Source organism: Pleurodeles waltl, chromosome 7 (genome assembly GCF_031143425.1).
Source record: "Pleurodeles waltl isolate 20211129_DDA chromosome 7, aPleWal1.hap1.20221129, whole genome shotgun sequence".
In the NCBI taxonomy this organism is placed as follows: Eukaryota; Metazoa; Chordata; class Amphibia; order Caudata; family Salamandridae; genus Pleurodeles; species Pleurodeles waltl.
Genome location: NC_090446.1, coordinates 13,645,414 through 13,662,133, shown reverse-complemented (window position 1 = coordinate 13,662,133; position 16,720 = coordinate 13,645,414). Strand labels below are relative to the sequence as shown.

General features: G+C 48.9%; 1 protein-coding gene across 2 annotated transcripts in view; it reads left to right on the top strand.

Annotated features, from left to right (window-relative positions):
• The first annotated feature begins 3,895 nt into the window (after positions 1-3,895).
• Positions 3,896-16,720, top strand: part of LOC138303556 (C-type lectin domain family 2 member B-like) — a 150,093-nt gene continuing 137,268 nt past the window's right edge. Inside the window, exons 1-3 of one of the 2 annotated variants that reach the window (XM_069242802.1) lie at positions 3,896-4,321; positions 11,604-11,708; positions 15,664-15,714. In XM_069242802.1, coding sequence (XP_069098903.1) covers positions 4,147-4,321; positions 11,604-11,708; positions 15,664-15,714 — 331 coding nt within the window. In that variant the 5' untranslated portion in view covers positions 3,896-4,146. The remainder of the gene's footprint in view (positions 4,322-11,603; positions 11,709-15,663; positions 15,715-16,720) is intronic. The other variant, XR_011205412.1, reaches the window with a different exon arrangement.

Genomic DNA, 16,720 nt, shown 5'->3' with positions numbered 1-16,720 from the left:
TGTAATCATGCCAGAGTAATTTCAGTAATTACTCTTGTGATGCAAAACTACTGAAATGATGCGATTACGCCAACTTGAGTAATTAAGAGTAAGTTGGGGGCCAAAATCCTAACGCAGGAGCGTGGGAGCTACGTACCAAGAGGGCGCTAGCGGGGGCTGCCTACTGCTGCTGTGTCTCTGGCATCGACTGCTAGTTCCTCAGCACGAAATATCTCCAGGGCAGATTCTGGACGCAAGGATGCATTTTGCACTAAGAAAATAGAGCTAAGTGGTGGATTTCCCCAATCACTAGAGTAATTTTGTGGTAATTACGAGTAATTACATTAGAAGGGGCCTCAGCAGTCACTCCCAGCTCTAGCAATGATTGGACACTCAGACCTTTGACTATGTTTCCTGAGTTGAACATGTCACCTCGACCAGTCCTGATACTTGGGACACATCTTCATCAGCCATGGCGGCTTCAATGACTGGAATACTTCAAGTTTACAGTGTTGATGAAAGCATTTGGGAGATTCATTTTCTTCAGAACCTTGGCGCATGACGTGCTGCCAGTGACGTGCTTCCGGCAGCCAGAAGCCAGAGGTGGGTGTGGGGCAGCAGCGGCCACGCCCCCAGCGTGGGTGTCACGCGCCTGCCAGATGTCACGACGCCCTGTACCCGGCGCACCTCCCACTATTGTGGGGTGCACAATGGTCTCTGGCAGCGCCGCGTGCCCCTGTGCCAGCACCACCCACCGAGCTGCATTTATAGAGTGACAAGGGGAGGGAAAGGGAGAGAGGGAGGGAGAGAGGAGAGAACAAGAAAGGAAGAGAGAGAGAGAGAGGACAAAGGGAGGAGAGAGGAAGAGAGAGAGAGGCAAGCGAGGCAGAGAAATACAGAGAAAGAAAGGAGAGAGAGTGAGATGGAGGAGAGAGAAAAAGAGAGCGAGAGAAAGATCGAGAGACAGAGAGAGAAAGAGAGGAGAGAGAAAGAGATACAGAGAGAGTGAGAACGAGAGAGAGGGAGAGAGGAAGAGAGAGCGAGACAGAGAGGAGAGGTGGAGAGAGAGAAAGGAGAGAAAAAGAGACAAGGAGAGAGAGAGAACGAAAGAGAGAACGAGAGAGAGGGAGAGAGGAAGAGAGAGCGAGACAGAGAGGCGAGAGGCGGAGAGAGAGAAAGGAGAGTGAAAGCGAGGGAGGAGAGAGAGAGGGGAGAGAGAGCGCGATAGAGGAGAGAGAGAAAAAGGGAGAGAGGAGAGCGAGAGAGAGAAGACAGAGAGAGAGAGAGAAAGAGAGAGAGAAGAGAAAATAGAGACAGTGAGAGACAAAGAGAGAGACAGTGAGAGACAAAGAGAGAGACAGTGAGAGACAAAGAGAGAGACACTTAAAGAGAGGAAAGACAGAGGAGAGAGAAGCGAGAGAGCGAGAGAGAGAGAGAGACAGAGAGAGACTGTTCCCCTGGAGCAGGGCCATGACTGATCTGCTTATGACGGGGTGCAGACTGAGGTGGCAGAGTGAATAAGGCTGGGATACCCCGAGGAGCTGAGATTAATCCAGGCCTTCCATCCATCACCTTTTTGTATACTTGAGCACAGTCACCTAGGCACAGAGTTTTGAAACAATTCATGTGTTAAAATCAGGTCTAAAACAATCAGTTTACATTTTATATTTAGAATATTTTGTTCTAAAATGCAGCGTTTGACCCCACTTTTCTAAATTTTCGTGGGGAAAGAGCTGCCCCAACCCCACATGACCCCCCCGTACAGATCACCGCTGCAACCCACACACAGCACCACCTACAGCTGTTACAACAAAGATCCTTAAAGCTCAAATGGGAGGTGCACCCCATGCCTGCACTGATTGGGGTTCAATGCCTGCTCCCCAATTAGGGACACTCTAGCTGCTTCATTGAACCAGTTGCTTCTTGGACACAGTTCGAAAAACCACTGTCACTTCTGGCCTCAGGGCTGGATTTTGCTGCTTGACCAATGGCGGCTGGGTGTCAGGTGTGTCTGTGGTGGGTGCCTCGGCCCTGCCAACATGGCCCCCTCTTCTCTCCGTGCTGGGAGTCAGGTGTGTCTGTGGTGGGTACCTCGGCCCTGCCAACATGGCCCCCTCTTCTCTCCGTGCTGGGAGTCAGGTGTGTCTGTGGTGGGTGCCTCGGCCCTGCCAACATGGCCCCCTCTTCACTCCGTGCTGGGAGTCAGGTGTGTCTGTGGTGGGTGCCTCGGCCCTGCCAACATGGCCCCCTCTTCTCTCCGTGCTGGGAGTCAGGTGTGTCTGTGGTGGGTACCTCGGCCCTGCCAACATGGCCCCCTCTTCTCTCCGTGCTGGGAGTCAGGTGTGTCTGTGGTGGGTGCCTCGGCCCTGCCAACATGGCCCCCTCTTCTCTCCGTGCTGGGAGTCAGGTGTGTCTGTGGTGGGTACCTCGGCCCTGCCAACATGGCCCCCTCTTCTCTCCGTGCTGGGAGTCAGGTGTGTCTGTGGTGGGTACCTCGGCCCTGCCAACATGGCCCCCTCTTCTCTCCGTGCTGGGAGTCAGGTGTGTCTGTGGTGGGTGCCTCGGCCCTGCCAACATGGCCCCCTCTTCTCTCCGTGCTGGGAGTCAGGTGTGTCTGTGGTGGGTGCCTCGGCCCTGCCAACATGGCCCCCTCTTCTCTCCGTGCTGGGAGTCAGGTGTGTCTGTGGTGGGTGCCTCGGCCCTGCCAACATTGCCCCCTCTTCTCTCCGTGCTGGGAGTCAGGTGGCACCAGGGGTGGGTGCCTCGGCCCTGCCAACATGGCCCCCTCTTCGCTCAGTGCTGGGAGCAGTGCTTAATTTCTAAATCAAGAGGTGCCGGTGCTCAAAGCCCTTCTCCTAAACTCGAGGTTGCTGTAATTAAATCTGCAAGCACTGAATACTGAGGCGGCGTAATCCTGAAGCCATCTCGGGCCTCTTCAATCCATTTACGGCCACCCCTGCCCCTGCAGCTCATCCTGCAACTTTCTGCTTTCTCCCTTTATGACGCTTTTTAGTTTTTCCTTCTTCCGTCTTTCACATATGTGTCTTTTACTCGCAGCGAATGCTTGAGGCAGAAGAATAAGCCCCGGCCCTCAAAAATAAGTGCCGGTGCTCAGCACCGGAAACAAGCACAAATTAAGCACTGGCTGGGAATCAGGTGGTACCACGGGGTGGGTACCTCGGTGCTGGCAGCCATGCCCCCTCTTCTCTCAATGCTAGGAATCAGGTGGTGCCCACGGGTGGATACTTGGTTTTGGCAGCCTTGCCCCCTGTTCTCTCAGTGCTGGGCATCAGGTGGTACTTGGGGGTGGGTGCTTGGTGTTGCCAGCTCTGCCCCCTCTCCTCTCAGTGCTGGGCGTCAGGTGGTGCCCAGGGGTGGAGGTGGGTACCTCGGTGCTGGCAGCCCTGCCCCCTCTCAGTGCTGCTCGACCAGTGAGTGGCATCTGGATGTCAGGTGCTGCCCAGGGGTGGTGCCCGGGGTGGGTACCTCGTCCTGCCAGCCCTGCAACTTCTTCTCTCAGTGCTGGGTGTCAGGTGGCGCCCGGAGGTGGGTGCCCTTGGGTGGCAGCCCTGCCCCTTCTTCTCTCAGCCTGCTCCACCAATGGCAGCTGAGTGTCAGGTGTGCCCAGGGGGGGTGTACTCATCTTGCCAGACCTGCTCTCTCTTTTTCTCTCAATGGTGGGGGTCAGGTGGTGCCCAGGGGGTGGGTACTCAGTCCCGCCAGTCCTGCCCCCTCTTCTCTCAGTGCTGGGTGTCAGGTGGCGCCCGGGGGTGGGTGGGTGCCCTTGGGTGGCAGCCCTGCCCCTTCTCCTCTCAGTGATGCTCCACCAATGGCAGCTGGGTGTCAGGTGGTGCCCAGGGGGTGGGTACTCAGTCCCGCCAGCCCTGCCCCCTGCACTGATCTCAGTTTTCCCCTCAGTCCGCGTGTTTTGAATCCACACATCTGAGAGCGGGCACTTTCTGACAGGGGGCACCGGAGGATGCAGGCGGTGGCACAAGGGCAGGCACAGGGGGTACCGGGGAGTGCCCGGCCCGGCAGACAGAGCCCTGGGCACCCCTCTGCCCCCCGCCTGCTGCAGGAAGAAGCCTCCCGACCCCTGCTCCACCCAGCACAAGCGCCATCCTCCGGGGGGGCGCAGCGCAGGGTGCAGAGGGGGCACTTCTGCACATGGCAGGTGGCGGGCGCGGGTGCTCCGGGGCAGGGGCCAGTGATGAGGACGTGAAGGTGGCCATGTGCCCAGAAGCAGAGCTGGGGTGCCAATGGCTGCCAGTCACCCCAAACCAGACCCAGCAAGAGGGGGCCGGGGGCCTCCCCGAGGAGGAGCATGAGGGCAGTGTGAAAGGTAAGCCCCTCCCCACCCCATGGAAATCAATGTTTACGCCCCTCCCCCTTGAAGTGCGCCTAGTGCGATGGGTGACGTCACGAGTATATAACAGTGGCGCCGAGAAAAGGGCATACAGCTGTGACGTCACCAGAGGTACTTAGAGTTGTTTGTTTTTTAAAGAAGTAGTTATCTGTTGATTTCTGATTGGCTCCTCTGCCGGGCGGTGTTCATTTAACCATGGCCTGTACCCCACCCCCTGTCACATCACAGTGACACCTCACACACAAAACACCCACAATTCTTCACTCATTTCAGAACAAGAATAGCTTTTGCGAGGAGAGGTTTGCACCGTTTTTAAGGCACCAATGCCCGGGCTGTGCCCCAGGCCTGGCAGGAGGTGGGTGTTGGCACATGGTGCATGTGCCCTCTAGGCTGGTATGCATGTGGCAAATGAAAAGGCATCGCTGAATACCCTGTTTCATGCACACTAAAGACGAGCATTTGCAATGCAGTGGGTCTGGCGTTTGCTCCCGTTAGAGCTAATAGCGTTGTAAACTCCTAACCGGACTTTTCTTGCCACATAAACTAATAATGAAAAGTAAAACAGTTTTACATGTGCGAGCTGATGGTCGCCATGAGCGTGAAGAAGGCACAGAAAAGGAAACAGAAGTTCTCTCATAGTGAAATGTATCGCCAAAGGTGCAATTAACATGATCCAGAGCACTTTTGTGTGCTAGATCCTAAAAACGAATGTTATCCAACTTAAATGTGACAGGTCTAGGTTCGAATCCTGCGTGGTAACCGTGTGATTTTTTACAAGTAGCTTCTCGCACTGCTTCTCAGATTGCAAATTTCGGCACGCAATGGTTTTTGGTTTGTTGTTGGAGCAGCAGGGGCAGAGGCCATTCAGGGGCTTCAAGTACTGATCCTAAAGATGTGGGCGCAGATTTATCATAGGACTGTACTGCCTTTGCGTCGCGCAGGACGACGCAAGAATAATGCAATCATTAAGTCAGATTTACCAAGCCACGTAAAGCCACCCTGCGCGGCACTACGTGGCTTGGTAAATGTGGAGTAACGCAAGGCAGCACTCTGTGCCGGGAAGGCGTTCCATGGGTGGAGCGTAGGTGTTCCCAGCATCTGCCCATTTTTTTTTTACACATTCACAGATTTACAAAGTAGTAAGCTGGGAATGCATCAAAATTGCACGCCTTCCCAATAGAGGCTCAGCGAGGAGAAATAGATTTATTTCTCCTCACTGTTTTCTATTTCTAAATGTGCTGCAGCACTCAAAGACAGAGGAAAAACCTCACATAGGATTGTTTTTGTGCAGAAAGATAGCCCTTCCTGCAGAAAAACAATCCTGCCTGCAACACAGGCACCTTTGCACCACTGCACAAGTGTGCCTGCATTGGCTGTAGGCAGCTTGCAGTGCGCCAGTGCAGAGAGCAGGCATGCACAATGGCCCAGATTTACCAAATAGTCACGCAGCGCAGTGCGACATTGACAAATGCTGCGTGACCGGCAGGGAGCAAGGGAGCGCCTCATCTACAGAGGTACGCCTCTCACTCCCCTCTCCCTAGCGCCGCACTGATTTTAGCTACAGTGCGTCACACACACACCTTTGGGCCATAATGCAAGGATGTCTACGTCTGTCTAGCATTGGTTTTGTACTGGAAGGGATACTACGCTTAGACACACTAATGATGTGTGCTGCACAGTGAAGCACGCATGCGTAGTTGGAAAGGAAAGAACTGAAAACGTTTCTCCTTCTGACGCCTGCTTTTAAAAGGCGTTAACTTTTGGCACAAACCCCTTGTCTACTATTGTTTGTAGATAGAGGTTTGAGTCAAAAGGCCTGTGTGGTTGTATGGGAATGCCCATGTACCACCCGTGTGACATCCCCTTGGCGCTTAGTAATGCAAAGCAGTGATTCGCACTGCTTTTTGAAACTTTTAGGTTACATTGCAGTGCAAACCGAGTTTTGCACTGGAAAGTAAATTAGTAAATAAACATTTCGTGCTGGTTAGCATCACAGCTGTGATGCTAACCCTGCACAAAATGTTTGTAAACCTCCCCCATATTTTAGCAAATATGGCACATTACTGCCCTCTCCATTTAAAGCAGAGCAAGAAGTTGTCTTGCTGCGTTGCCTTGTGTGAAATATTATAACACCTGTCCCTCAACATCTCCGCACGTGAGAAAGGGCCCAGCAGCCACGAATTGGTGTCCTGTCTATTCTGGCTCCTGCAATCACGCGCCACCGGACCCCGCACTCCATACTGTTAATAATAAAGCGCATGATTGCTCCTTAGAATGGAGCAGCGCTATATGAAATATCAAAACATAAATGGAACAAGCTTTTGGAAAACCTTAAAACAGGGTTGTGTGCAACGCAGGCTGTACGCAAACGTGCACCAATGCCCACATACATAAAGGCATCCATCCACACAGAGCTACAGGCATCCGTGCACACAGATCTACAGGCTTTCATGCACACAGACATACAGGCATCCGTGCACACAGATCTACAGAACTTCATGCACCCACGCCCACAGGCATCTGTAAACACAGATCTACAGGCTTTAATGCACAAAGACATACACGCATCCATGCACACAGAGCTACACGCATCTCCAGCCACAGATCTACAGGTATCCATGCAAGCAGGCCCACAGGCATCCGTGCATACAGATCTACAGGCTTTCATGCACACAGGCCCACAGGCACCTGTGCACAAAGATCTACAGACCTTCATGCACACAGGCCCACAGGCATCCGTGCACACAAACATACAGGCATCCATGCACACAGAGCTACAGCATCCGTGCACACAGATCTACAGGCTTTCATGCACACAGACATACAGGCATCCATGCACACAGATCTACAGAACTTCATGCACACACGCCCACACAGATCTACAGGCTTTAATGCACAAAGACATATACGCATCCATGCACACAGAGCTACACGCATCCATGCACACAGATCTATAGGCAATCATGCACACATGCCTACAGTCATCCATGCATACAGAGCTACAGGCATCCATGCACACATACCCACAACCATCCATGCACACAGATCTACAGGCAATCATGCACACAGGCCTATTGGCATCCATGCACACATAGCTACAGGAATCAATGCACTCTGACTTACAGGCATCCATGCACACAGATCTACAGGCATCCATGCACATAGATCGCCATGCATTCATGCACACAGACCTGTAGACATCCGTGCACACAGATCTACAGGCATCCATGCACGCCGGTCCTCAGGCATCTGTGCACACAGATCTACAGGTATCCGTGGACACAGGCCCACAGGCATCCATGCACTCAGATCCACAGGTCTCTAGGCGTTCATGCACAGAGACCTCCAAGCCTCCATGCACAGAAAATACTGTCTTCAAGATTTAGAACAAGTGGGACAGTCCAATGCAGCCATCAGACCAGAGTTAAATGTAGACGTTGTTATCCGACATTGCTGTGGGACCAGTGTGGACTCCACGCTGGTTCCTGGTGGGCTCTGGGTATCAACATGCTTAGAGAGAGGGAGTGGTATCTGCAACTGGCTCTCAGTTGTGCTACACACTGCAGGGGCCTCTGCCTAAAACCGACTGCTCGCTGTCAGGAAGCTCCAGCAGCAGGGACCCCCATGGTGTCTGGGTTCAGTCAGACCCCCCAATACACTGGATCACACTGAGGAGTGCGGGCAGGTGAAGGAACCTTGGGCTCAGGAAGTGTGTTACACACACGTGCACAGCTAACCAGGGTTTCAGTGGTTTCTTCTGCTCACACTCCAGTGCACCATTTGATCTTGGGCCGAGGGTCTCAGCGGCGGCTGCTAAAGGGAGGGTTCAAGGGTCCTGAGGGTTGCGCTGGATAGGTGTCCTTCTCTCAAATCAAATAGTGCTCATCGCTGTGCCTTGCGCCAAGGGGGTGTTACATGGATGTAAAATGGGTGAATCAACACAAACCCACGGGGTGTTTTATGCAAAACCCAGTCTCCCAAGATAGTCAAACCGCGCTTTGTGTCAAAAAATGATGCCTCCGCGAAGCCGGTAAAGATGTGAAGAAATGTTTTTATTTCTCCCAATATTTCACAGTTTGTATATACATCACACATCTGGTGTGTGGAATGTATTAGAAGTTGTCTCGGCATAGGATTTTCTACTAGAAGTGTATGCTTTGGGTAGAATTCCGCTGCTAGACCACACACACCTCCGCCTCATGCTGCAAGGGCCCTGCATGGTGCCAGGGAGCCCTTTTATCCACACACCCCGCATCATCCTGCAAGGGCTCTGCATGGTGGTAGGGAGCCCTGTTATCCACACACACCTCCGCCTCATGCTGCAAGGGCTCTGCATGGTGATAGGGAGCCCATTTATCCACACACACACACCTCTGCATCATACTGCAAGGGCTCTGCATGGTGACAGGGAGCCCGTTTATCCACACACACCTCCGGATCATGCTGCAAGGGCCCTGCGTGGTGGTAGGGAGCCCTTTTATCCACAAACACACACCTCTGCATCATACTGCAAGGGCTCTGCATGGTGCCAGGGAGCCCGTTTATCCACACACACCTCCGCATCATGCTGCAAGGGCTCTGCATGGTGCTAGGGAGCCCGTTTATCCACACACACCTCCACATCATGCTGCAAGGGCCCTGCATGCTGCTAGGGAGTCCTTTTATCCACACACACTTCCGCATCATGCTGCAAGGGCTCTGCATGGTGGTAGGGAGCCCTTTTACCCACACACACCCCCGCATCATGCTGCAAGGGCCCTGCATGCTGCTAGGGAGTCCTTTTATCCACACACACCTCTGTATCATGCTGCAAAGGCTCTGCATGGTGCTAGGGAGCCCGTTTATCCACACACACCTCCGCATCATGCTGAAAGGGCTCTGCATGGTGCTAGGGAGACCTTTTATCCACACACACACCTCTGCATCATGCTGCAAGGGCTCAGCATGGTGTCAGGGAGTCCTTTTATCCACACACACCTCAGCATCATGCTGCAATGGCTCTGCATGGTGCTAGGGAGCCCGTTTATCCACACACACTTCCGCATCATGCTGCAAAGGCTCCGTATGGTGCTAGGGATCTCGTTTATCCACACACACCTCCGCCTCATGCTGCAAGGGCTCCGCATGGTGGTTGGGGAGCCCGTTTATCCACACACACCTCCGCATCATGCTGCAAGGGCTCTGCATGGTGGTAGGGAGCCCTTTTATCCACACACACTTCCGCATCATGCTGCAAGGGCTCTGCATGGTGGTAGGGAGCCCTTTTATCCACACACACCTCCGCCTCATGCTGCAAGTGCTCTGCATGGTGGTAGAGAGCCCTTTTATCCACACACACCTCCGCCTCATGCTGCAAGGGCTCTGCATGGTGGTAGGGACCCCTTTTATCCACACACACCTCCGCATCATGCTGCAAGGGCTCTGCATGGAGCTAGGGAGCCCGTTTATCCACACACACCTCCGCCTCATGCTGCAAGGGCTCTGCATGGTGGTAGGGAGCCCTTTTATCCACACACACCTCCGCATCATGCTGCAAGGGCTCTGCATGGTGCTAGGGAGCCCATTTATCCACACACACCTCCGCATCATGCTGCAAGGGCTCTGCATGGTGGTAGGGAGCCCTTTTATCCACACACAACCCGCATCATGCTGCAAGGGCTCTGCATGGTGGTAGGGAGCCCGTTTATCCACACACACCTCCGCATCATGCTGCAAGGGCTCTGCATGGTGGTAGGGAGCCCTTTTATCCACACACGCCTCCGCATCATGCTGCAAGGACTCTGCATGGTGGTAGGGAGCCCTTTTAGCCACACACCCCACGCATCATGCTGCAAGGGCTCTGCATGGTGCTAGGGAGCCCGTTTATCCACACACACCTCCGCATCATGCTGCAAGGGCTCCACATGGTGCTAGGGAGCCCGTTTATCCACACACACCTCCGCATCATGCTGCAAGGGCTCCGCATGGTGCTAGGGAGCCCGTTTATCCACACACACACCTCCGCATCATGCTGCAAGGACTCTGCACGGTGCTAGGGAGCCACTTTATCCACACACCACACCTCTGCATCATGCTGCAAGGACTCTAAATGGTGCTAGGGAGCCCGTAATCCACACACACCTCCGCATAATGCTGTAAGGGCTCTGCATGGTGCTAGGAAGCCCGTTTATCCACACACACACACATACCTCCACATCACGCTGCAAGTGCTCTGCATGTTGCTAGGGAGCCCGTTATCCACACATACATCCACATCACGCTGCAAGTGCTCTGCATGGTGCTAGGGAGCCCGTTTTTCCACACACACCTTTGCATCATGCTGCAAGGGCTCTTCATGGTGCTAGGGAGCCTGTTTATCCACACACACATCCACATCATGCTGCAAGTGCTCTGCATGGTGCTAGGGAGCCCGTTTATGCACACACACCTCCGCATCATGCTGCAAAGAATCTGCATGGTGCTAGGGAGCTCTTTTATCCACATCCACCTCCGCATCATGCTGCAAGGGCTCTGCATGGTACCTTTCCTGGAATTACAAGTACGAATCCCTGTCTGCCAACTACCAATCAGCTGTTATCAGTAACTAGACTCCCCATAGCCTGATTATGGGTGCAGATAAGAACTCATACGTTTAAATTGTACTAAAAAGAACACCTCCTCGAGGTGTGCACTAACAACTAGAAATGTTTTTCTATTTCTCCTAAATTTTTAGACATTGCCTGTGTGCTGCACTGTACGGCACACATGCATTGTGGGAACAGTTTTAAAGTTAGTCTAAGCATAGTATTTTGTACTGTAAGTGTAACTTTAAGCAGTGGCATAAGGAAACCCCAGGGGGCCCCTTGCAAAGAATGGTGAAGAGGAACCTTGCAATACCCATACCATTGAGCTAAAGCTGAGGGGGAGCCTCCTTAAGTATGGAAGGCTGTGGGCCCCTACAACTGCTAGGAATGCAGGGGTGTCCGTTAGGCCTCTGCTTTCTAGTAGAAAACCTATGCTAGATATCATGCATACACCTTGGCACTATAGTTCATGGCCCTTGGCACTATGGTGCAAAGGTGTGTGCATGGCGCTCAGCAGCCTTAAGGAGCTCCAGCACCTATAGCTATGGTTCTGTCCTGTACTCTCCCCCTAGTGCGATGCAACTATGGCTGCTGCCCTGCGTTATACTATAAATTAGCAAATCTCCCTGTATGAGTGACCATTTCTGCACACTGTGAGTAAACAATCTGTTTTGTATCCCTCTTTCTTTTCTCAGGATGCTACCATTACATGCTTGGCACTGTGTCCATCCCTCGTTGGGCTTTGCTCGCCGCACCATTGGGGATCCTTCTGGTGGTATCTGCCCTCACAGGAATGTTGGGTAAAGTATTTCACCAGTTCTTTCAAGGCACAGACAATATTACAAACAATGCACACGGGGATGTGTGACGTAACCATTGCACGTCAGGATATTTGTGTCACCGTAGACGGGCTGGAGGCCCAAAGTGCATGCACAGTGATTAGTAATTATGCACAGAGTACTTAAATCTAAAACAGTAACGTAACAACCCCAATGGTATCCTCACACTTACTGCTATTAAATTTGTGTGAAACCCTCCAAAGAGTTTGATTGCTAATTTTATATATTCTGTGAAGGATGCTTTTTACATTCCTTTTCAATCATCCATGTAAGAAATAGGGCTATTATTTGGGGTGGTGACTACCCACCACAAGGCATAATAACAATCCTAGTCAGGGGGGACCCTCCAAGTCACTAAATTAACCTAGGCTCAACCCTCTGGTCGCTAAGGCACAGTCCACACTGGCTTAACTTAGCACAATATGTAAAATATTTATGCAGCAAAACAACAGTAATAAAGTCAAATGCAAACCAAAAAAAAATCCAAGACAGAATAAGAAAAATAGAGACTTAATGAATGAAATGACACAAAATATGACACAAATACAATAAGGGTAACCAGAGCTTTAGATTTTTCGAACTGTTTTGAAGAAATCATCAAATTGCGCAAAGCACCAATGGTAGTCAGCAGGTGTGGCAATTTGAAGTTGACCATGATGAAACGTGGGTCAGATAAACCAACCAACATTACCCTAGTCAAAAATCTTACCTTTCGATTGAGTCTATCAAGTCCAAATCCACCACGGAAGTGCACTTCTAAAGCCACCCAGGACCACAGGGGAAGTGCTTAGAGGCTCACAGGGTGTCACGGGTATAGGCCAACAGCAGAGTCAAGTTCAGTTGCCCCTGGTTAGCTAGGTCCTTCCAGGAAAAGGCCTCTTGCAGCTTGTTGTCTCTATGTAGTCACGCAGGAGGTCAGTTAACTGACCTTTGGAGTCCATTTCTTTATCCTGAGTCAAGTGGGAGCAGCTCCTGTCCTTCGGGGCTCCTTTCAGATCACAGACAATGGGTCCAGACCTCTTCTGATCTTCCACAGGACCTGAAAGTGTAGGTAGACTTGCTTAATGAGGGGGTGGATCCTCCTACGAATGGATTTATAAGTGTAAGGTTACTATGAGTAACTTTCCTCCTGGTGGTGGAGCACTTCACTGGGATCAAGAACTTCCTTAAGGAAAATATAGGGAGATTTAATGAAGTTTCTATTATTTTTTAAATAATTACAACTTTTTTAGTGTATATTACAAAAGCGAAATAATTCCAAACAGTTAATATTAACCTGGAAATCATAAAATACGATGTAATTAAATTAACACCCCAAGTAAAAATTGTACTAAATTATAAAATCATTTAAGTAGATTAATTAAATTTAGAAATATTAATTTCTAAAAAATGTAAAAATAAAATTACCAACCCTCAATTTATGTTTCTTAAATTTGTATTAAACATAATTAAAAGTTCTGCATTTCAAAATATTTTTCATGTTTCTAAAAATAAGTTACCAAATTTATTCTTAAAATTTAATATTTTGTTTTTGAAAAAAATCAATAATTATGCATAATATATTTAAAATTAAACACATAACTTATGTTTAAAATTAATTCACTTAATTTAGCATTAACTCCTATAAGATTCTAGTTTCATTCCCTGTTTCCATAGTGTTTTTATGGGTGTGGTTGGCTATCTGTGATGCTTGATTTATGAAATAGTGAAATGGGATGTACCGGAGAGACCAGAGATTAACTAATTAGTCTGATTCTCCAGATTGATATAGTATGGTCTATTGTGTGACTGGTTCCACAGGAACGCAAGGAAGAAATCTTTGGTGGGAGCGATCCCACCATTGATCATTCTACATAAATTAGGAGAATCAAATGAATAAATTCATCCCTGGTCCCGCCAGAACATCACATTTCACAATTTCTAATTCAGCTGGGGAGGGAAAGGGACGGGCCATTGATACCTCCAACCGCCTCACGTTTTGTATAGCGATGCTTGACTTCCTCCAAGGGTGGGCTAGAGTATGTTTAAGCCTGCTTTTACACCATTACAGTGGCAGCAAATTTAAATGTGTAGCTTGTAAATCGTACCGCTCTGACTCTTTTGTGTGTGTGTGTAATTTGTATTTGCATGTCCTCCCAAAACCCCTCCTGAATTCTACCTTCACCCCACCAATTTTGTTGTAACTATTCCTCATTTTAACACCCCTCAACCTGGTCCCTCCTACATTTACAACATGTGTGGAGATCTCCCCTACCACGGTGGAGATCTCTCCACAGAAAAGACTGGAAAGGTATGTTTGTAGATCAGGCCCAGTGTGTCCACCAAAGGAGCTCTCAAATGAATATGGGACCACAGCATAAAGCATTATCGGGGTCTGTCACTATTACGCTGTACCGATTTACACCAATTGTGAACCACAAATCTCACTGAACAATGACCGGAAGTACTAACAAGTTGTCTCTGACAGTGAGTAGATGTCTGCTCACACGTCTCTCACTGACAGTTAGTGGAAGTGTATTATCACACTGTACTCCACCACATACACAAACCTATGAACGTATCTGTGTTTGTGAAGAAATGATTCCTGGACACTCTGTGAGATAGGTACCCAAGAAGGCCATACCTGGCTCAAGCGTCATTGAATTCACTCCTGTGATTCTGATAGGAACAATTCATTAGGTTCAAATGAGTCCATTCCCAAGAAAGGCTGACTGGCCGAGACATCCACGAGTGGACTTCAAGCCTCTTCCCTTCACTCACAGGCCAGGTCGCGAGTAGACTTCAAGTCTCTTCCCTTCACTCACAGGCCAGGTCGCGAGTCAACTTCCAGCCTCTTCCCTTCACTCACAGGCCAGGTCGTGAGTCGACTTCAAGCGTCTTCCCTTCACTCACAGGCCAGGTCGCGAGTCGACTTCAAGCGTCTTCCTTTCACTCACAGGGCAGGTCGCGAGTGGACTTCAAGCGTCTTCCCTTCACTTACAGGTCAGGTCGCGAGTGGACTTCAAGCATCTTCCCTTCACTCACAGGCAGATTGCGAGCATCAGGGCAATGAAAAAGAGAAGTATGAAGGAGCCATGACCCAATGTGCACTGATGGATACTTACAATCACCTTTTCTCTTCACACCCTTCATTGTAGGTTTGCTTTTTAGTACTACTAGAAACAACAGGTACTGCCAATTGTTATCTTTTTTTATAACCTCAGAACTATAATTAAAAACTAGAGTCACCTCAACAGTTCAGGGCGGTCCAAACTAGGTCCAGGGTTATGGACATATACCTGATTTTTAAATTAGACACTTATTTATGTGTAATTAATATCCGTTTACATAGTCATTGGTTATCCTGGAATTCTTGTATGGATCTCAACCCACGCTGGACAACCTATGGTTTCTTGGTTACATGCAGTTCTCTGCGACAAGTGCCTACCTCAATTAATTATGTTTCTATTGTGACATTGACATATAGCTTTTTACAAAAAACAAAAACGTTGTTTCTAACTTTAGTTATCAGACTGTATGGCTGACCTATTGTGATACAATCACCTTGTCTTTAGCACTCGGTTTCTTTTTTTTTTTTTTTGATAACCAATCATTATTGTGTTCTCAGCAGTCTGATACAATACCACGAATATAGTCCACGTCCACTACTTCCCCTTGTAGCAATCTGTTTCAAATATTTGGACCTAACATTCTCTGATTACTATGCGTTAATGTGACATCATATTACCAGTAAAGTAAGAAGGGCTATGTTAGGGGCAGTCTGAGGTTTGTAGCCCACAGATATCTTAATTGTGCCTGGGTTCGGGTGGGGTGATATCATAAACTAAGGAGAATATTGGAATGCAAATCTTTTTGCATTGCATTAGAAATAACTCAAAGTACTTTATGTAAACACGTGTTTTCTTTGCTACCACAGTGAAGCAGAATGGACAAACAAGGAGAGACCGCATCACAGAATATATCACTAGTAAGTATCATATTAATGCAAGACAGAGAGTCCCTTATTAGACAGAGACACCTGGCTGGGACTTCATTAAGGGTAGCACTACCGTGAGGATTGCCGCCCATCTCCAAGACATCAAAACTTTCTTAAGAGACTTGGATATCAAGACTAGCATCAAAAGTGTGGGCTTACTTAAGATGGGAAAAGAAGATTCCCCAAGCCAACAACAACTGCATCTTTGGTAGCACGTGGTCATAGAAATAAAAGACAGACTGCCCAGGGAGATACATTAAAATGCAGAAGATGTATTAACACCGAAGTATGGAGAAAGGTTCAAAAGGGGGATATTCAGTTTAATGGGGCTTAGAGGGGATGGGACTGTGATAGAAAATGACTCAGATGTAGACAGCTGGAAAAATCTAATAAACAGTTGAACTCTGAAATAATAATTTAAATTTGTGATGGACCACCATTGTTTAAAGTCTATCGGTGAAGGGATCAGGGACAGCAAAGGGTAATAGATCTGTTTAAATGTTATTAGTCATTCAAGAGGGATTATTTTGATTCAACTCATTGCTCCCTGACTTTGTAAGTGGGCAAACAGAATAGTGAACACTAGCTCACCCGACTGTAGGCGGGAACCATGAGATCTTTGGGAGAAGTGTTTGCTGATAGAGGTGGCAGTGGGGACACCCATTACCTGTTAAAATGGTGAGTACAGCCATTAGATGTACTGGAGTAACTCATAAGGAGCAAACAAAAAATTGTGGCACTAAAATGTTGTGCTCTAAATATTGATAACAAAGATATCAATTCAACAAGCTTACAATTACAATAATAAAAATATCTCAAACATAGATATACAAATTACAAAATATTGACTGCAATAATGTACAGTACAAAAATATAGTTTTGTTATAAAAGTAAGGATGTAGTCATAATATGATTTTTAAAAATACAGTTTAACAACAATATTGAAAAAATAATGCAGAAAAATATTGTAATTGATAAAATTAAATGTAAAGGTGCA